General features: G+C 40.6%; 1 protein-coding gene across 1 annotated transcript in view; it reads left to right on the top strand.

The window, feature by feature from the left end:
- PRKCA (protein kinase C alpha) overlaps positions 1 to 21,749 on the top strand; it is a 123,073-nt gene that overhangs the window by 43,675 nt on the left and 57,649 nt on the right. The window contains exon 3 of the mRNA XM_057368882.1: positions 7,253 to 7,335. Coding sequence (XP_057224865.1) covers positions 7,253 to 7,335 — 83 coding nt within the window. The remainder of the gene's footprint in view (positions 1 to 7,252; positions 7,336 to 21,749) is intronic.

Here is a 21,749-nt window from a genome sequence, read left to right as displayed (position 1 = left end):
CTTCTCTGCACCTTCCAGTGGATCCCTGCACTGATGGAATATTCTGGTGATCCTCTGCCACCCTGAAGCCTTTCAGCTTTCCTAACACCAATCTGCAGTCAGGATTGTGTCCAAACTGGTCTTGCAGGAAGTTTATCTCTCRTGGTTCAGTGCTTAGGCAATGGCTCTGTTCATATTTCCAACAGCTCGTTCAGTTCCACCCTGGCCTCACTTCTCACCATCCTGATGAAATATAATCATCATTTGGCAATGGTGGAGCTCGTGGTTCTTTGTGTTTGCTGGCCAGGCAGGTTCATCAATTTGGTTAGCAGGTTTTGGGGCTTCTCAAACACAGCTGAAAGCCTGGATTTAAATGCAAAATATGCCAAAATWCTTTAATATTCAACTGGTGTTTCACTTGTATCAGTGTCCTTACAAACTGTGCTCACGGGAAATGTTTGGGTTTACAGCCATCAGGAGCTCGGTGTCATTAAACTGTGAAGCAAAATGCTGGGAAAAACAAGGATGATGTTGGTATTGAAGAATTCATGGTAAAATCTAAGACTGTAGCAGTGTGCTTCCCTTATCCCATCAGTGTTCCAAGGCTGGAGCTGGCAATGGGCATTTCTTGGGAGTGTTCCTTTGACCACACAGGTGATTTTATGGGAGATGGAAGGTTAAGGAGCCCCATAAATCATCCAGACCTTTGTGCTTGGTGAATTTGGCTTCTGAGTGAGCAGAGCAGGGTTCAGCTGGGTTGGCAGCAAGGAGCAGCTCCCGGGGTCTGCCAGGCTGGTCCCAAGCTTGGGGTGGGGAGGAGAATGGAGAAAAGGCACAGTGGGATCGTGGATTTCTTCTAAAAGCAAAGCCATTGCGACTGCTCTGAGCTGTGCAGAGGATTTTCTTGTGCAAATTTCTCAAATTCCCTTCATTTTCTCAYGAGGTGACTGGGGAGCCTTCGTAGTAGAGGCTGCCACCGTGATTTTCCAAAAGCTCTTTGCTTTGTCTGGAGTTCCAGCTCTGCTACAAAACAAAACGCAGCCCAACAGCCGCGTTCTGGGGATTTGGGATTTCATCTCTCACCCCATCACTTTCCACATCTTTAAAATACACACAGCCTGCTCTGCTTCCTCCTGCTGCCTTCCCCAGCTCTGGGTTTAGGGCTGGCTGGTGCATCAGGCTGAAGGCAGCCACTCTGTTTGAGAAATCACATTTCTGCAATTGGGGTCACAGCTGGAAAAGCTGAAGAACTGCTGCTCARCGTTCCCAGGAAACACTTCTGGGCTGTCCTATTGTGCCAGGGCTTTAATTGGACTGTTCCTCACTGCTCAGCTCCAGAGCAGATGAGGGCAGCACCCAGAGGGGCTTTGTGGCTGGCAGGGAACGCGTTAGCAAGTTGTGAAAATGAAGAGGATTCAAAGTGCAGGAGGGATGTGAAAAGTCTGTGGTTGTGGGTCACCTTTTTTGTTGGTGCGAGTTCTCGAAATAGCTACTGCAGCACKGTTTTTGATGGATGGTTTCTGGGTTGATATTCATTTATAAAATGGGACGCCTCAGAGGAGGGAGATTAATGGTTTTGTGAAATTTTAGCAAGGGCTTTACATAGAAACAATGATCTCCACCTCAAAAAATACATAATTAACAAGCAGATTGAAGCAGTGCTGAATATTTCAAATTACATTAAATCCTTTKATATTTTCAAGCTCTTCCTCAGTTTTGCAAATATTTTTCTGCAGTTTTATCAGAATTACCTCATCACCATGCACCTTCTTTGTCCTGTAATGGAAGGCAGAGATGATAAACCTGGTGTATATCTGAATATAGCATTCACATAGACCTGAAAATATCACGAGAGGTATTTTACCAAATAAAAAATGTTTAGAAACATGTTAGGCACACGTTTATCCTTTCAAAAGCACAGGTATATATTTATAATTGTACCCCACGGTGCTGCCAAAGCTGTTTGGGTGAATGTAAATGGCTCTGCACTGCTGCCAGGCACACAGACTGTATTTGCACACTGCTGCAGGTCTGGCAAAGCCAGCTTACCACAGGCATCCATCTGTTTTCTACTTAGTGTAAAGGAGTTAATGACCTGAGGAGTTAAGGCTGTCCAGACGATCCTGTATAATCCTTTCACACAAATAAGATATTGTTGCAGTTAATTGCAGTTAACCGGTACTTTCTCTCAAATTAAAAAAAGAAAAAATTAAAAAAAAATTAAACAGCAAAGTTTACAGCAGTCGTATTTCTGTCTTCCACTCAATTTTTTTAGCCCAGTTGAACTTGACCAAACACAAAACCTGCAGCAAGGTCAGAGGTATGAACCTGAGATTAGGCAGAGCAATTATTAGCAGGRAGAGCTGAGCTTTAGAAAGAAGAATCAGCCCTAATTTATCAATATTGARTCCATGTATTTCTCTACCTTGGCTCCAGGGTGGGTTTTTGAGAAGGTGGTTGAAGTTTTTTCAGAAACCACAATGAAAATAAAGGTAACCCATGAGACAGGGGATGTGTAGCACTGCCCAGATTAGTGCTGTGAAGGAGCTGAGTGACCTCGTGGGGTGACAAAAGAGCTTTGAGAAGCTTAGAAGAGGAGAAGGGGATGGGCAGAGAGGGCTCTGCTCCTTCTGAACCATCCCAGCTGCAACAGCCAGGCTGGCTGAGTCAGAAAATGGGAAATGTGGAAAGGTTGCATGGAGCAGTTCTAAGTGTAAGCCTGGCCACTCTTGTGAGACAGCTCTGCCTTCGTGATGGGGTGAAACACTGACAGAAAAGCAAGCTGGCGTGTTATAAATGATATATGTTGGAAAAGTTAGGGAAATTTAATTTGTAAAAATTCTCAGCGGATTCRGTGTGTCAGCAGAAGTCAAAAGCAGAGCTGCTTGTGCCTTGTGTTTGCTCTGTAATCCACAGCCTCGTTGATTTTTAATATAAAAAGGATTTTCATTATAATTTTACAAGTTATAATATGTTCAGAAGAGGAGAAAGGCAAATACTGCTRTATCCTATATCTTAATTGCTGCTCTTCTTGTTTATCTACCCCTAGTAAATTTATTTAAACAGCACTTATTCAAATAACAAACACAGTYGGAATTTAACTGATTTGTCTGTTTTGAAGGGCCACCCCATCTCTGTTGGCTGTAATTGCTGTATTTGCTCTCAGGATGATCTCACACATGCCATGGCCACGATCATTCATTCATTCATTTTTTGGGGTTGTGCAGAGAGCTCGGGGCAGCCGCTGCTGTGRGATTTGGGGGAAATCCTGGGGYYTTGGTGGGAATGCAGARTRGGTGAAACAGCAACAAAAYGAGGATTTTGTGCTTCCAYCTCCTGTGCAGATCCTAAAGCAGAGTAAAAGTAAACCAGAGAGAGGAGTTTGTGCTTGTGGTGCTTCTGGGATAACTCCTTTATCTAGTGCAGAATCACTTATTTGGCTTATTATCACTTACTGACTTATTTCAGAGCCAAAAGCAGGAACCCAGCAGCAAATTCTGAGTGTGCACAGAGTTATTTCCCTGCTGCTGCCTCTGAGAGCTCCAAGGCTGCTTCCTTTGGAAKAATCAGAGCTTGAAATCTGGGAATAAATCATTTTCCTTTTGGTGTGGGGCACCTGATAATGCCAGGGCAGTGGGGACACAACTTTGGGGTCGGTTTAGATGGGAAGATATGGGATTTTTACAYTGGGTGAGGTGTTATAAATTCATCATTTGAATAGTCTTGAGCATGGGCACTTTGGGATGTGGCCCAGTGGGAGGGGTGGTGTTTGTTCAAAGGTTGCATTTGATGGTCTTGGTGCTCTTTTCCAACCTTAATAATTATATGATTACAAAAATGAGTCACAGATGATTTGAAAAGGCCTGATTTCTCTGTCAGTCGGACTCTCTGAGAATTATATCCTCTCCACCCTTTAGGTTTTGCAGCTTAATTTGTTTTACTAAATAAATAAARGCCGTGGTGTAGTAGAGCTATTTATATCTAATGGAAAAGCTCCATCTAACCTGTTCTTTTTCTTCCAAAAGTGGGAGTTTACAAGTGATTTTAAAACAAATAAATCCGCTGACCTTTTTAAATAATTCTCAATTGTAAAGCATGTGACTTTTGATATTTTTTTACCCCTTGTTCCTTGGAATGCTTGTGGAGCTCTTCAGACATATGGCTGAGTGATGTGTGGGCTCAGCAATGGCTCTTCTTCTTTATAGATCATCTAATAGGGAAGATTGCTTCTATTTCTGTTATTTATGATTGCAATCCTCCACTCTGGGCTCATCCATCTGTGTCATACATGAAAGCCATTAGCAGCAGCATTTTTTAGCAGAGAACTCTCCCCCAGCAATAGATCAGCACAATCTCTCCACTTCACATAATTCGGAATAAAGCTGGAAATTTACAGTGGAGCCTCGTAACTCTTAAGTGACAGCAATAAATGGATGTTTTATTAATAACAACGTGTTTTTCTCAGTTCTATTATGGTCAGAGGAGTGCTGGGCAGGATGGATTAGCCCCCATGATATCCCATAAATCCAACAAGCCAGGTTGAACACTTTCAACCTGTTTGCTGTGAGAATTGAGAATTTGCTGTGAGAACCAAGCATTCCTTGGAGCTCTTCACCAGGTTCTCCTTGGTTTTGCTCTGCCCAGTTGGCATTTTCTGCTCTCTGGGAGGGCACAGGGCAGGCACAGCCCTGGAGATGCCATGTGCCAGCAGCCAGCGAGCAGCCAGGATGGTTTTTTAGGCACAAGGAGGGTTTTGTTCCCTCCATCCCTCCCTGCTCCCCTCCCYGGTTCCAGCAGGTCCAGAGCTCCCAGCCACATTATATACACACACCACAGATCAAAACCACGCCACCAAAACACGAAAATACCTCAATGATTCCCTTTTTAATTGTAGCTGTCAACCTTGAAATGCCACTTTGCTCCCAACCACCTTCTATACACACACCACAGATCAAAACCACGCCACCAAAACACGAAAATACCTCAATAATTCCCGTTTTAATTGTAGCTGTCAACCTTGAAACGCCACTTTGCTCCCAGCCACCTTCTATATACACACCACAGATCAAAACCACGCCACCAAAACACGAAAATACCTCAATAATTCCCGTTTTAATTGTAGCTGTCAGCCTCGAGATGCCACTTTGCTCTCGAGCTGCTCTGCCAGCTCACTTCAGCTCAGGGTAAAATGCAAAAATACGAATTTCCTGGCAGCCTGTGCAGAGCAGTGCAATCCAACTTCCATTACACGAAGGTGGCGAGCATAATGTGACTTCTTAACAGCTGCAATAAGTGATGGGAAGCTCTTAACATCTTTTCAAAACAAGTAACAAGTGAGAGGTTTATTTTTCGTCTCCRTTCCTAAAAAAAAAAATAAATTTTGACACGTTATTTTAAGCAGATGACACTTTGTTTGCACTTAGCTGAACCGAGTGAATTTTTACATGAGTTCTCCAGATCCGCGTCGCTTTGTGAAGTAAAGAAAACGCGAAAAACTGACGTTGAAATATGYTCTAATGGGTTTCAACGTGGCAAAAATTGGATTTTAAATATTGTGTAGGGAAATGATGGCTGTCAGATGGATTTCAGGGGGCAGCAGACCCTGAGATAGATCTGTGGTTCAGGTGGGGTCAGCAGWGCTGGTGTGGAATCAGTGCAGCAAAGACCCCTTTATTCTGTTTTCCCAAAGAATAAATGGGGCCAGGTCAGAAATAGAATAGAAATGGGAACAATTCCTGCCTGAGATTGGTGAAAAATAGCTGGGGAAAGAGAGGGAAAAGGGATTAAACCTCTTTGAAGGCAGATGGGTGACTTTGGGGTGGGAATGAGGCAGCCTGGCATTAATGGGGTCATGGCTGTGTCTGCAGTGACTTTCARGTGCACCTGGTTTTTGATATTTATTTATGAAATAAATTCATTTGTGTTTTAAATGGGAAAGGGAACAGTTGAAAATTGCCTCGTGCAATGAGCTCTTCAGAACAATTTAGATGATTTAATATGGTTTTCCCTGAAGTTGAGGAAATTCAATGTTCACAGTTGTTAAGCCATTCAAATCTATTTTATTCTTTAGATTTGGGAAACAGTGTCTTTTTCTGTGTTGGAAATGCAAAATTTCAAGTATACAGAGAACGCATTATCTCTGAACAAACTGTGAATTACATTTAAATAATTTCATTAGAGTCTCCTGACTCACTGCTTGATGGCACAGTGTTTATTACAAGATTTTTTTTCAATCTCAGATCTTGATTGTCTGTTTCGTTGAAATGTGGACCAATTCCAAACCATCTGAACTAAGTTTAATATCATGAAAGAAGCTGAAATTTTGAGGGGGGTAAAAAGCTGAAATTCTGACTCCTAAAGTCAGCACCCTTGAGCAAATTGTTCTTTTTATGGGTTTTGGAGGGACCTGTGTGTCCTGTGCTCTGTGCCAACCCACGGCCTCAATCCCACTGCAGGATTTCTTCTCTTCTCAGGAAAAGGAAAAAGTTCTTTCAGACCATTCATAAATTTTAAATGGGATTCCTGCTGCCATCAGGAGCTAATTTTCTTTTCCCATTATCTCCTGCCACCCTGKGAGATGGGAACACTTTGTTCTCCACCCCAGGCTTTGCTCAGAGCTCCTGGAGGTGATTAACGGGGAAAGGCTCCATGTCCTCGGTGTCCTGGTGCAAACCTTCCCCAGGACGTGCAGGGGATTAAATCCACACCCAAAAATGGGTTTTCATTCCCATTCCTCACTTCTGCTCCTGCTGGATGCGTGCAGGGCAGCAAATCCCACACCCCAAAATGGGTTTTCATTCCCATTCCTCACTTCTGTTCCTGCTGGATGCACGGTTCCTCTGGCAGAGAGGGGTTTGGGAAATGGGACCTGTGGAATTGGTTATCTGGATCTGAGCACTGTGGGCTGCCTCCAGCATTAAAGATTTATCTTTATGTGAAATCTCTTGGTTTTTAAATGTGAATGCTCATCTCCTCTTTCATCACAGCRTGTGCTTGATGTSTYSTGTTTTTATTTAACTTTAAGSRGCTCTGCTTTCTTTTATCAATTTGGAGGTGAAATACTTGACTGTAAGTTTTGTTTCCTCTGTGATTATATTTGTTATTTAAAAAAAAATAATCCCAAACAAACAAAACCAAAAAACCCAACCAATCAAACGACAACAAAAAACCAACCAAACAAAAAAAAAACCCAAACAAAAAAAACTCAAACAAAATAAAACCACCACTAAATCTGTGCTATTCTAACCATTTTTTTCCCTTTTTTTTTTGCCAGTTTGCTGTTTTGTGGTTCATAAGAGGTGCCATGAGTTCGTCACCTTCTCCTGTCCTGGGGCTGACAAGGGGCCCGACACTGATGTGAGTAAATCAACATTTAATGCACTGCTTTACCAGGTTTGTGTTGTTACACCCTTGGGAATGGATCACAAACAGGATCAATAGGATTTTCATCACAGGTCATTGACTCCAAGTGGGTTTTAACACTTYTGGAGCGAATATTTATGGACTGAGAGATCTGGTTTTGATAAGAAAAGTGAGATTGAGTGTGTGAGCAAGAACAATATCCTCAGAACGTGACAGCCCTGAGGGGTTTACCCAACCATGGAGTCAGCATTTTTTTTATTTTCCTTTGCTTCATGCCGGATGCATTTGATATTAACAATTCCCAGAAAGGCTGAAGCTTTTTCTGAGCTTTCTTTGTATCTCTCTTATCTCAAAGTGCACCTTTTGAGCTGTCTCTGGTCCTTGTCTCACTGCACACAAGGATCTGCAGCTCTGATGAAATGACAGGTTAATCTTGAGCCAGCTGGCTGATTGGGTTTTTATTTTATTTTCATGTTTGAGCTAGTCTAGCAGTCTGGATCCACCCATTCCCTCCTGCTCTGTCCATTCTTCTGCAGAAATTTCGYATTTTTTTGGTCAACAACCAATTTTTCCTCTCAAACATCTGCCTGTGTGCTGAGCCACATGTGCAGGGTCTTTGTGTCACCCYGCTGAAATAACAAACTCATCTCATTTGTTCACACAAAAATAACATTTCTCTGCATTTTATAAATCCCACTTTACAGTGAAGTAATTTAACATCTGCTTATGGGAACAATGCATTCCAAGTGTTCTTTGTCTCAATGGCACTGTTTTGTTTTTTTATAACATATTCATGCTCTAGATTGTGGGCTATTATCTGCTCTGGTAAAATGCACCAGAAGAATTTTCTTGTGAKGTTTTAATGAGCTTCTCAGGAATTGTTTCAATATGCCAGGCAGCAGGGCAGCRAGCAGAAGCCACAAAGGGGTCTTGRAAAATTTCAGATACTAAAAAGTTCTCTCATTTTTAAATTTAAATGTTGAAGAACTGAGAGGAATTTTTTGAAAGTRTAATTTTGAAGCATTTCACGTAATCTGTATTTAGGTGCAGAAGGAAAATGCTGAAGTTAGAGGAGTGTAATTACCCTGCTCARTGTCTCGTGTTTGGCTGATACAGACTTTGCTATGAAAACAGTCATTAAGGAAAAGAGCAAGAAACCAAAATTTTACTTTTCTGATAATTCCTGGYTCTTTAAAGCTTTGAATTGGGGCAGTTGGCTCTGTACCTGGAGTTTCACAGTCAAAACAGCCTTTAGGAATTTGGGAATTGTGAGTTTGGAGCTGCAGAAAGGCTGAGACCCAGAGCAGCCCTGGCTGGGGGATGTTCCCATCCCTGAGCATCATTGGTGGCAAAATCCCCTTTGAGCCCAAAGGGACCCCAATTTCAGCAAAAATCAGAAAAATTCAAGAATAATTACCTAATTCCTCATCCTCTTAAAGTAGTTCTTATCTTCAAGCAATACATGACTGATGTGGTTTGGTCAGCCCTAAAACCACRAGGAAATAACCCAAAATAAGGAAATAACCCAAATCCAGTTTGAATTCCATGCCCAGCTGGGATGTGGGAAGTTAAGAGAAGTTATCCTTGATTGGCAGTTTTAGTGGTGACATTTAAAGTAGCTCTGCTGTGTCCACAATGAATTGTTTAGCTCTAGAAATTGTTCTTGATTGTTATTTTTTTTTAATAAGAGGATCCTTTGGGGTTGTTCACATGAAGCTCAGAAATGAGAACACACATTGGAGTGTGAGACCATTTCATTTTATTGAGAATCGTTTCATGGTGACAGAATCTGTTCTCTGACAGGTTGTTAATTGTCTTTCATTTTGCTGACTGCATTTTGTGATTTGGGTTTTTTTGGCCTTGGTGATTAAATAAATCAGCCTAATGCCTCGTTTCTGTATTTGGGTTACCAAATGATCATTTTCAATATTTACGCAGCAGCCATAGCTCAAAAACACTTTGAAGATTAAAAGCAAGCAGAAAATAAATACGTTTTATTAAAATTGTGCTACATTAGCGGGCACGATTACAAAAAGAGGATTGTAGAATATTATACATTAATTTACTGAAATGTTTGACTATAATTTCAACCCTTTTAYAATTCAGCAACTTATTCCTATCCCAACTGCTTTGTTCTGTAATGTAGTGTGCTATAGAGCTTATCATAACATTTGGCAGATTTTTAAATACTAAAACATCCTTTTCTAAATGGCTTTGTGCAGGTGCACAATTAATTTGTGTACTCAAATGCTCCGGTGTAGCCTTTSCACTAATTGTAAGAGTAATACTGTCATTAATAAAATTAATTTTCCAGAGCAGTGATTATAATAATTACATAACAATAATTATTGTGTATCAGAATAATGTTGAATTATTGCGCCCTGTACTTTTAATGCAAATAATTATAATATAAACGAGGCAGTCCTTGCAAATACTCACCACAAAGCATGGTTCTGCTGACAGTGAAATTTCAGTTTGAACAGAATCAGTCCTGGGGTGAGATTCCTTTTAATGGAAAGCAGAGGAGTTAAAGGAAAATGCCCCAAAGGGCTCTGTATGTACTGAATACATCCCCAGCATTGGGAGGGGGCTCATGGTCACAGATTTTCCTGGAATTGYCCATTCCAGAGGATTTTGTGGCCCTGCTCACCTCAGTGCTTGTTTTTGAGTGGCAGGGAGCAGCCTCACAGGTTTCTTGAAAGCAGTTCTTGTGGTGGAATGTGTTAGAATTAATCATCCCCCGAGAAAACACTTGTACCTCCCGTTCCTAAATTAGAGCACAGGCTCCTTTTATTGCAGCTGCAACAGCTTTTAGCTCCAGTGCACCATCCTCAGCAAATCAAATTCAATCACAGAGGAGCAGGTTGATGAACTTTKATAACTCCTGGTGATTGCCACCCTTTCCCCTTTCCCTGCAGTGTCCACGCTGCCTCTGTGTCCTTCACACAGGATTTTCCCTGCAGTGAAAGGAGCTGTGGGAATCCTCTCCCTGAGCACCCCAGGGTGGGATATCCATGGTGGGTGACTGCCTGCACCCTGTGTGACTCCAAAAGAACATTTTTTCACATCTTCCACTGCAGCCCTTCAGCCTCTCCCCTCCTCTCGTGCCTGAGACCCCACGAGTGAGATTTAATTTTTTCTTGCGGTCTCCGAGCTCTGAAAATTCATAGCTTTTAAAAGCTTTTTATTTATATAATATGTATTTTTTATTTTCCCAATGCTGAGTAACTGTCTCGTAAAAGTTAGACTTTCTATTTTCCCTTCTAGCCATTTCCTGTGCAATAAATAATAAAACACAGGTGATGCTGGTAGGAGTTAAGCACCGAGCAGAGTTCTGCTGAGAGTTAGGAAATGTCTATAAATGATCAACCTAAAAATACCCCTGATTTTTCACAAGTTAGCGCTGCAGAACAATTAGGCTGTGGTGCTGTAAGAGGAGAGCTCTCAGCTCAGTTATTCCCAGTAGTAAAAAGAAATCTCGTGGATAGGGCRCAGTGACTGCAGGAGCTGCAGCAACCCCTGGGTGCTGATTTTCCCCATAAAAACCCAGTCCAACTCCCCAAATTGAAGCTGGCACAATTCCAACAGCACTCATTTCCCAGTTGTTAGGGTTATATTGAGTTTTGTGCAATTTGAGTTTTATTATTTCCTACTCAGCTTGTGTCTCCCCTTGGCAAAACCCTGTTGTGTCAATCTTTAAAATGCGTGTAAACGCGTTGATATTTGGGTTTAGGGGGTGAAGAATGCCTAGGAATTACTGATAATCTGTTTTTTCACATGAGCTATCATGTGTTTAATGCACCAGAGACATTTCTATCAAGTTCCACCCCCACAATCATGTGAGCTTTAAAATAAAAAGGAGTGATTATGGCACACTGAACCTGCAGAGACAGACCACTGAGAGAGCCTTGCAGGATTCTGATCATTTTTAGCACTCTCTATTTTTTTTTGAGGTGGCAATTCTTGCGCCAAAATTAGATCAAATCTTAATTTGGAATAAAACAAGCGGGCTAATTTTGAAAAAGCACCGTGGATCCCATATGCTCCAAATGATTTTTGTGTGTCACCAGAGAGTGTCCCCGTCCCTGGGGATCGCTGGGCTCTGTCCTGGCGGYGCTGGGGAAAGTTTGCTGCTCTCTGCTGAGTTGGTGTGGAAATCACAGAACCTCAGTGAAACTGGGGGTGGGGAGGGAAGAACAACTTGTCCTTGTGGGAGGGAGAAAAATCTCTTTTCTCGAGGTGTTGTGACCCTGGAACAGAGCGATGAAAGAGAGAGGGGAGGGGAGGTGGAGATGTCCTGGCTGGGATGGGAGCAGCTGCCATCCTTTTCACTGGAAGTTCTACATGAACCAGAAAATGGTTCTTCATGAACCAGAAAAGTTCATTTTCATTCTCAGGCGTGCTCTTGCATTTTGTTCCTTTTCACCGTCCATTATTGGGGTATAATCTGAAGACATCCAAATAGTTCACAGATTTTTATTTTTTTTCTTCAGCCTTTGGAAAAGACAGGATTTGTCTTAAAATACCTCTGTGTTAAGCATTATCCTTGGCACAAAATATTCTCTCATTTTCTAATTGATCTGATTTTTATAATGAAAAAAAGCTGAAAATGAGGTTTCAGCCTAATGAAACTGGATGCAAACAGGCCTTAAACCGATGGTGTGTTATCACCTGTGCTGAAAAACAAAATCCTGCTGCTTCTGCCAAAGTTAAGTCATCATTCCCTTCATAATCTGATTTTTTCTGTTCCCTTGCAAAGAAATAAATTAACTGTAGCCCAGCCTTTATAATTAATGAACCCCAGCCCTCAAAGTGCCACTGATCATTGGCTGAGCTCATAAACCCAARGCAGACGCTCATCATCAATCCTGGTAATGAGAAATTAAGAGATGAAGAGGCAGGGATTGATTTATTCCTTCTCCTCCCTGTCCCCACGAGAAGGGTACCTGCTGAACTGAGCCATGAAGGAAATGTCTGTGTGTTGGGAGAACCATTGTCATCTCTAACAAAGCACCTTCGGCTCTGTCACCATGGAAACAGGAGCATCAGACCAGCAGAGAACGGACCAGAAAGGAGATAAAAACCTCTGCAAAAATAGTTATAAGGAGTGTCTGCGTAGCTTTGGCTACTTTGCTTTCTTTTTTTTTGGAGAAGAGTCCAAAACTTGGATTTTTTTGAAAGCTGGGTGTTACAGTTATTTAGGTTAGACCCTCTTGGCATTGAAGAATTGGTAAAATACCAGCAAATTATTAATTCAGGGACATTCATTAAGAAAAGTTTGTAAAAAAGAAAGTCTCAAATCTACTTACCAGAAGCAGAATGATTTTTAACGTGATTTCTATTTAACCCCTCTTAAAAAGGCATTTTCTGAATCTTAAGATCTTCATCCTTTTTTATAAAAGTTATAATAAGATGAGAAAAGATCCATCTTTGGTCTGCAAATAGACTTTTCTCCTATCYACCTAATTGCCTCATTATCATTAAATTTTGCATTTGGTGTCTAATTACAATTATGTGAATTATAAATCATAGACTGGCAGTCCGTGGGGTCAATACCCCTCTTCTTTGTCCTTGTCCTGCCAGAGATTGGGCAAAAATCCATGAAAAAGGAATAAAAAGCTTTTCCCTCCATCTTTCAGATGGACTTTGGTGATTCCAGCAGGAAAAGTGACCTGGAAAATCCAGATTTTCCCAGATGCAGAATTGGATTTCTTGGAATGAGAAGCAAATTGTGATTGATTGAGCAGGGACCCAGTGAGCAGCAGGGAATGGTTCCTGTTAGAGTGTTTGTAAAAAGTGGAGATGAATAAAAATTCTGATCTATCCTGTCCAAAAATAGGATAAAAAGCAACCTGACAGCAGCACCGAGGTTTGAGGGAGTTGGGAACAGAYGGGCACAAGAATATATAGAAAACCTATGTTAAATAGGCCATACATAATTACATGTCATGGTTGTGGAGAAAGTTCTTACTTTCTTCATCACAGGTTTTGTTTCTCTAGAATATTTTTTTCCCCCGGAATCATTTAAAACCTAGGATTATCCCAAATTATTGTTTCCTAYAACTAAAATTATTTGCTTTTAATTAAAGATCATTTGAGTCCTACAGGAGGAAGACCTGGGTATCATTTCCTATAAAGAGCTTTATGAAATCCTTCCTTGGTCAAAATYCACTTTTATTGTCCAAGGTCTGTGTTAGCACCTGCACATTGACCTGKTTATGAGTACAGATGTTCTGTTGTTAAATCTGAAGCCTCAAATCCCATTCTCACTGAGTATTAATGGCATTCCCATTCTTTTTAACTATACTAAAACGCTTTTTACTTCCCTTAAGAAAGCAAAAWAAGAATTTTAACAACCACAGACTTAGATTTTTGTGGCTGTTCTCAAATTTTTAGGGGTTTTTTTGGTCATGTTGATCTTGTTTTACCAAAATTTAGTTGTCAGTTTTGAGATTAAGTGAAGTCAATACTCTGCTTTAATATCAACTGGAATAGGAGTCCAAATACTTTGGCGTTTCGACTTTGAGAGAAGCAGAGCTAAAAAAATAGAAAGCAAAAAAACAAACCCAATAGAAATGAAAGCAGCCTTGTAACTTTTAGGAGAAATGTATAAATCCCACAGAGTTTTGTTTGACATCTGCTGCTTGTCCCTTCGTGTGCCAAGAGYGTGATTGGACCATTCAGGAAAATARAAAAGARYTCTGCAATCAACAGAGTTTGTTCAATATTCCTGCACAAAGGGGACTCTCCCTAAATAACGAGGAAGACTTTGGTCCAACACAAATGAATTTATATTTAACATGCTTTATTTAGAAACGTTCATTATGTTTTATTAACGTGCCACGCGGAGGTAAAATTACGAGAAATAGAAACGCGATTTTTAATTTATTTTTCAAAATTTTGCTGGAAGGCGCATTAACGGAGAATATGGTAGAAAATGTTCCATCCTGCCGTGGCAGAATAATCCTTTGCTCCTCTGTGAGAAGGTGCAGCTGGTTCCTGATCTCCCAGGCTCAAATGAAACCCTGGTGGTTCGCTCGGGGTCACTCGAGGATGCAGCTCCTGCAGCAGAACAGACCCCAACTCCTCCAGGCTCCTCAGCAGCAGCTCTGTGTCTAAATCAAGGCACTTGGGGGACAAAACAGGCCAGAAACGGCTCCTCTGATAAAAGTTTATTTTCCAGTCGTTCTAAAATAAATGAAGAAAAAGGCGGTGTTTGGTTTTCTCTCGCTTCAGCCGCGTTTTGTTTCCCGGAGCTCCGCTCCTGCCCCAGCCTCTGCTCCCCCAGGGCTGGTGTTGCTCGTTTTGCCAAAACTCTCAGGATGCTCACCAAGAATTTGGGTTCTGCCAAATCTGAGTCACTGCCATGAAAGATGAGTGCATCTTCATCTATAAACACTCCCAAAAATTAAGTGTTTCCTGAAGTTTTGGGGTGTAAAAGTGATGCTTTAGGATTTCAGTTTCTCCATTTCCACGTCTCTGTACCCCTGGGATTCTTCAGTGTTTAACTCCAGACTCCACAGACAGTGCTGAGCTCCTGCTCTCTCATTTTTACACAAAACAATTCCTCTGYAGCCCCAAACTCAAGGACACCTCCCTGTGCCAGGCCCCAAGAGATGGAAACAACAGAGAATTGGGGGAGCCAAGTTGGAGTTTTTGACTGCATTGGCTGCAGCTGCAATTGGAGGATTCAGCAAATCCCGATGTGCAAATGGACAAAAGTGAGAAAGGGTGAAAAACCCGTGAGCCATTGGCCATTGTGGGTGTGGGACTGCCCTGGGTGTTTCTGAAGCCCCTGCAATAAACAGAACTGATTTTTATTCTCTAAATTCTGTCCAACCTCTGGTTTAGTGAGCCAGATTTAGGCATCAAAAGGATCACATTAAAAATCAAGTTTTTCCTTCCTAAGGAACAGATATTTTTTTTGTCTTCTGAAGATGTCACGCGTGAAGGTATCTGTAATATGAGATTTTTATTTTTTTTTTTTAATTAAGGCCTTTTGACAAAATCTGCCCTGCTCTAGAGGGGTTATGGAATTCCTCATCCATGCACATGCAGACATTGTTCATTTTCCTGTTCATCAGTGTTTGAGCTCCCCAGCAGAGCCCAGAGGAGCTGCAAGGAGCAACTTGGTGCYTTTGAAAATTAGGTTAATAAATCATCAACACCCAATGTGGGTGTTTGTGAGGGTGTTCTGTGCTGTTTAAAATACAAGATATTTGCTGTTTGCACTGGCTTCTCATTGTGCAGTTGTGTGTCTACCTGTGCATAAACATCAATATAGATCTACGAGTATTTATGGTTTGTATTTATGGTTTGTATTTATGGTTTAAATTTATGGTTTAAATTTATTTTAAAAACATTGCAGTCCCACCAGTACCTGGTGGAAAAAGCCTGCAGTGCTGTGAGTTACATGGCTCAGCATGCCAGGCTAAAGAAATCACTCATTTGTCGAGGGAAATCTCAGCAAAAATGTGAGTTTCTCTGGGCTGGAGCTGAGTTTTGCAGAATAAATGAATTCAAGGTGCTGCTTTGGAAAGCTGGAGAGTGGAGAGAAATTGGGGGAAAGGGCTGGGAAGCAGTGGGTCTCCAAGCATTTCCAACATTAGCACCAAAATTTGCATCTGAGTCAGTGGGAGCCTTTGGTGCTTAATGAACTGTGCTTGATTTACAAACTCGGTATTTAAAGTGTTTCTTTAGCAGGGAAATAAAGAGCAGTGTGAGATTTACAGCGGCAATAAAAACTAAAAACGACAAAGATGCCAAATCAACTCTGCTGCATCCATTCCCTTCCCAGCCCTCAGGAAAATGTTGATTGTCCAGAAGTGTTTGGTGCATTTCCTGCAAGAACAGGAAAAGCTCTTCCTTTGGTGAGAATGGCACCAACTGTGCAGAAACCACAGAGAACAGTTCCTAAAAAATCAGATTAAACATTTATAGTTCATTTAGTGGGAAACGGAATTTGAGATGCTTGKGGTGTCCTCCTGCAGCCCTTGGGATTGAGGAGACTCAAATCACCACAGCAAAGAGAAATTTCTTCTGCAGGGGAATAACTGGGATGACCTGCAGACAGTCACAACCATGAGCTGCAGTTTATTTGARCAAATGTGCCCACAATCACCATCGATTTTGCCTAAAATACAGTGTTCTGCACTCACCCCATCTTTTTTTTATAAGCTTTGCAGCTTTTACTTATGTTTTATTCACTGTGATTAAAAAGAGGTGGAGTTGTAAATAAGGCCAGTGGCAGGAAACTGTTGGTTCAAAAAGCTTCCCAGAATAATAATTTCAAAAAGCAGGGTAGAAAAAAACAGCTTCAACTGGATTTCTCCAGTCCTGCCAGCCTTGTGCAAAATCATCTGAGTATAAGCTGTTTTTAAAAGACTGTTAATGTTATTCTGACTTAAAAGATGATGACTTGAAAGTGAAATCTGTCAATAAAGGGACAAAACAAATAGGTAGTAATCAAAGAAACAAAGGGRAAAAAAAAGAATTATGTCCTTGCTAATGATATTCCATAATTAGATCTCCTTAATGGATGGGCAGAATAATCTATTTAATTGCAGCTATAGTTTGTGATAGATTACTGTGCCTTATTGTGTTATGTCCCTCTAATGAAAGAACCAGCATTGCTTTTGCAGTAAATAAATGTTTCTCAGAATGTACTTTTCAATTTTCTCAATTTACTCATCATTTGTGTAGGGCCTTGGGAAGTTTTCTCTTATTCTTGCTAATGGGAGCAACCTTTTGATCCTTTGGTAGGAATTGCCCCAATTTCTTGGTTGTTCAGCAAAGGTTTTGGCCTTATATATTTTCAAGTATATTTTTTATATATTATTTAGTGTTTTATCCCTGACTGGCAAGCCTGATGTTGAAATGTTCTTTATCTACAGCCCAATTAAACCAGACCATATACCATCTGTGTCTAGTTCAATTAAAACAAATTGGACAGATTGACCTCCTTAATACTCTTCAAAGCATTTTATTTGCCTGTGGAGTCCCTTCAAGATAACTTGTTACCTCCTGAGACAGTACTCGCTGTCTGCTGGAAAAAAGTTGGGGGAAAAATACCAGTCTGAATGAAAATGAAACCAAAAATTGTTTATATTTCCATTTAAAATTAAAAATAACAAAAAAAAAAACCTTGTGTAGGTGGAAGGGAGCAGTGCAACYATGGTCCAAGCAGTGTTTGGGAAATAGTTCAGTTTTGTTACTGATATAAAAAAGAAAAGAAGAAGGTAGGAGACCTTTATTTTGGTTTTTGGGTGACTTTTTGGTTTGTTTTTTTTGGTTTTTTGGGGTCATTTTGTTACGTTTTTTGAGGTTCTAGAACAGTGGTTTACTGCAAAATCTTTTTTTAAAGAAATACCCTTTGATGGGTATTTCTCCCCAGCTTTTATTCTCTTTTAGGTCTTTGCTGTGGGGTTTTTCTGGTTTGTTTTTAGAGCTCTTTGTGCAGGTGAGGGGGAATGGAGCAGTTTTCCATAAACAATAAACAAAGCTGCTCTTATTACACAGAATATTTAACTTGACCACAGAAATGTATCTTGACAAATGCTTCACTTAATGCTTCAAATGAGGGGATGGGAGAAATCCTTAAGTATTTAAGGATTTATTTCCTAGGTAGCTTTTCTGATGATGACCAATAATGTTGAATTATTCCATTGCATCTGTGCTTTAGGTGGTGCCCTAAGTTTTATTCCTTCCTGAGTGATTTCTGGGCCTGTCTTCTTGACAAACAGCAAAAGATAAAACCAGTTGAGTGTGGGGACTGCGCTTAAAAACGGCTTTTTAAGTTATGACCAGCCTTCACTGACCTTGGTGGTCAGATTTAATAGGTTTTTTCCTTCTTTATATAAAATAAAATGTGATTTTTGGTTCTTTTGCTGTGATTAAAATGATTTCACTTGAGTAGACACTGATATTTTCTTTTAGTTTGTTTCAGTGTTTGTCTGCTCTCTTTAATTCCGTTTTTAACACAATCATTTGTAATTATTTGTTTCCCTGACTCTGCCCAGTGCTGAAGGGATCATGAACTCATCTTSAACACAAACCCATCCTTTTCCCTTCTCTCTGCCCACAGATGGTGTTTCATTTCTTGCTGGGAGTTGTCTGCAGAAGATGCTGCCAAAGCGTCTTCATTAACTGGCTGGCAGAAGTTTGGAGCAATTGTCCACCTTTCCCTGAGATGAGAAAATCATTTTGTTTGGCAAATCATTTTGATTTTCTTTTAATGGCTCTCAGAGCTCCTGTGGAGCTCTCCTTGGAAGGGGAGGAATGGTGAACAGGGCATTGTGCTCCAGGTCTTGAATGAGAATGAATTTCCTGAGATTCCACTTCTTTTGTCATTCATCATTCATGCAGGACAGCGAGTTAAAAATGRAAAAGAAGTAAATTTTTTTATTCTTCAGACTGATTTATTGTAAATAACTGTTCATCAAACTTAGAGAGCTGTCAGTCTTAAGCAAACATTTCTTTAAAAGCATGGCTGAGGTTAAAGCACTCCGTGCTTTCTGCTGCTTTGCTGAGTTGGGTTTTTTCCTTTGGGATATTCCCTGCCCTGACCTCGCATGAACTCGCTGCTTCCAGAATATCCTCTGATGCTGAGACTGTACAATAACATTCCACTGTTTTCTTTAAAACTTACTTTAATGATCTTTTAAAAGGAATTGAATTATTCTGAAAAAAAAAATAAAATATGTTTGTTTGTGGTACAGAACGGCAGAGAAGACAAGAGTCAAGCAATAATCTTTGCTGGCTATTTGGGTGATTCAGTGAAGGCTGACTGAGCATCTGTTAAACAATTTGGAAATTTAGCTCCAAAATTCGTCATCCTGCAATGAAGAGGGGAGTTTAATTCCATTGTAAATGTAAGATGTGAATTCACTAAAGCTCCTTGTTCCTGGGAGTAAATTGAATTCAGGAAGAACTTGGAAACAATCATCGAGTCATTAATGAATCATTAGCAAGTGCAAAAGCAGGTTTTTAATGTTGGCCAGGGTTTGTTGAGGATGTGCTGGGCGCTCCTTGCTGCTGCTGCCCCTCATTTCCAGTTTTTGGGCTGATTTTGGCAGGAAAATGCCAATGTCCTGTCAGAAGGCTCAGGGTTTTACCACCTAAATCATGTCAGAGCAATGCTGTGTCCTCCTGGGGGACTGGGGATCCAATTCCAATCCCAAATTGGGGATCAGACACGGGAAAAATCAGCCCTGGAGGGAATTCCTGCTCTCCTGAGCTCAGSGTGGTYCYGCAGCCCCTGTTCTGCTGAGCTCCSTTTGCYTTCACAGAWCRCTGTGAAAATGAAAGCTCTTTGCTTCCCAGCCTTGGGAAATGTTCATGGGGATGCCATTTTCCAGCTGGAGATGGGGAGAATGAGGTTTTTTGTTTCTGACATTGCCTGGGTTGGTTTTTGGTGCCAGGAACACCAAAGTTGTGTTTGATCCCTCTCGGGACCGTTCCCTTCGGGGCTGCACTCGATGTCCCCTTTCCACCTCAGAACATTCTGTGATCCTCTAATCCAGAAGAAAACCAATCCCTTCCTTCACAAAAGCTCCATTTGGGTTATTACAGGCAGATCTTTCAGGCATTTATTTCAAGGCCGTGCCAGAAGATTGTGTCTTTGAAAGATCCTGAGTATTTAAAATGAGTGTTCCAGGAGGTTTGGAGTCCTCAAGGGACAGATTAATAACTTCAAGCTAAAATATTGCAGAATTTAAAAAMTAARAAAAAAATTCCAATARGTTTTTTGTCTCCTTAAAATAACCCAGCTGTGAAASTGGAAGTCTGTGGTACTAAGTGTTCTTTGTTCAGAGTTTAAAAATAATTCGAAACCCCAGGGATCTGGAAGCAGATGTCTCCTTCAGGAATCATAAGGCCCCGACAATGGGARGATCTCTTTGTCATTTCATCAATTCCCTCCAAAAGTTTCTTTTTCCGTTGCTTAAAACTTACTTTTCAGAGATCAGGGGTGTGGTGGTGATGGGGTTTTTAAATTTTTTTCTGTGTGCTGGGGGTAATCATTGCTCCAATCTGAAATATCATGGTTTGAGTTGGAATCCACCCATGAATCGTGAGCTGGAATCTTGTTGGAGATGAAGGGCAGTGATGTAACCACATAAAATATAAAAAAAAAAATACTGCATGGCTGGGGGAGATCAAATTAATAACTCTCCATGATGAGAACTGCTTGAATTTCATTTACAGAGCACTCAGGAATTGTTCTTTTTGCAGGGTGAGGTGGTTTTTTTCTTTCTTATCCACAATGCAGCGTCATACAGAAAATAATGAGGAGGAGCAGAGAGAACCTGACTCACGGCATCTGTGTTTATCTGTGAGATGGGCAKCTCGCTGCTGGCTGCTGCACACGGAAATGTCACATTTGATCAAAGCTGCTGGAGTTTTTTTTCTCTCAGTTATAGCTATGGGCTGGTTTGCTGCTGGAGAACTGTCCGTGGAATGGTGAAAGATCTCTGGGAAATAGTGCAGTGCCTTCCACATGGGAGAGTTTTGTTACTGATTAAAAAAAAATTAAAAATAAAAAAGAAGAAGAAGGTGGGAGACATTTATTTTGGAAGGGTTAGGGGGTCTTTTTTTGGGTTTGTTTGGTTGTTTTGAGGTTCTAGAACAGTGATTTACTGAAAAATCCTTTTTAAAAAAAAACCCTGGCTGTGCTGGTACAGCTTCTGCTCAGGGAATCTGGCGTGGCACGTCACAAACCAGGTTTGCTGTGACCTTTGAGGCTGCCCAGATCCCTCTGTGGGGAAGATTTCCACCGTGTCTGGCACTGACTAATGACTTAACTGAATTGTGCTGAGCTGACCTGGGCTGCTTTCTGTCCAACAATTTATTTTGCTGCCTGACAGGCTCGAAATTCCCTCTTTTTCTGAAGAACTGCCTGAAAAAAAAAAATGTTGCTGTGGTAATAAAACGTGTCTAAATGCTTTAATAGAGCTTTCCAAATAGTTCATACAATACAGGGATGAGAGTAAGGAAAAGTAAGGAAAAGTCTGGAGTTCTTTCGAGTGAAATAATAATAAATTTAAATTTAATTAATAATAACAATAGTAATAATAACAGTAATAATAATAGTAAAAATAACAATAATAATAACAATAGTAATAATAATAATAGTAATAATAGCAATAATAGCAATAGTAATAATAACAATAGTAATAATAGTAATAAAAGCAATAGTAAAAATAACAATAGTAACAATAGTAATAATAACAATGGTAATAATAATTAATACTAATAATTTTGCAAGAGCTGTGTTTATAATTTGTGTGCTCAAACTTTTATTAAGCTCTGACAACAGCTTTCCTCTTCATGTCATGCTGCTGCCGCAGAGGAGCCTCATTTATTTTGCCTGACAGGAAAGATGTAAAAAAAWAAAAATAAAAATAATAGCA

Source organism: Malurus melanocephalus, unplaced genomic scaffold (genome assembly GCF_030028575.1).
Source record: "Malurus melanocephalus ecotype Western Australia unplaced genomic scaffold, MMel_1.1 scaffold_98, whole genome shotgun sequence".
Classification (NCBI taxonomy): Eukaryota; Metazoa; Chordata; class Aves; order Passeriformes; family Maluridae; genus Malurus; species Malurus melanocephalus.
The sequence above is the reverse complement of the archived record's forward strand: the minus strand, read 5'-3'. Positions and strand labels throughout refer to the sequence as shown.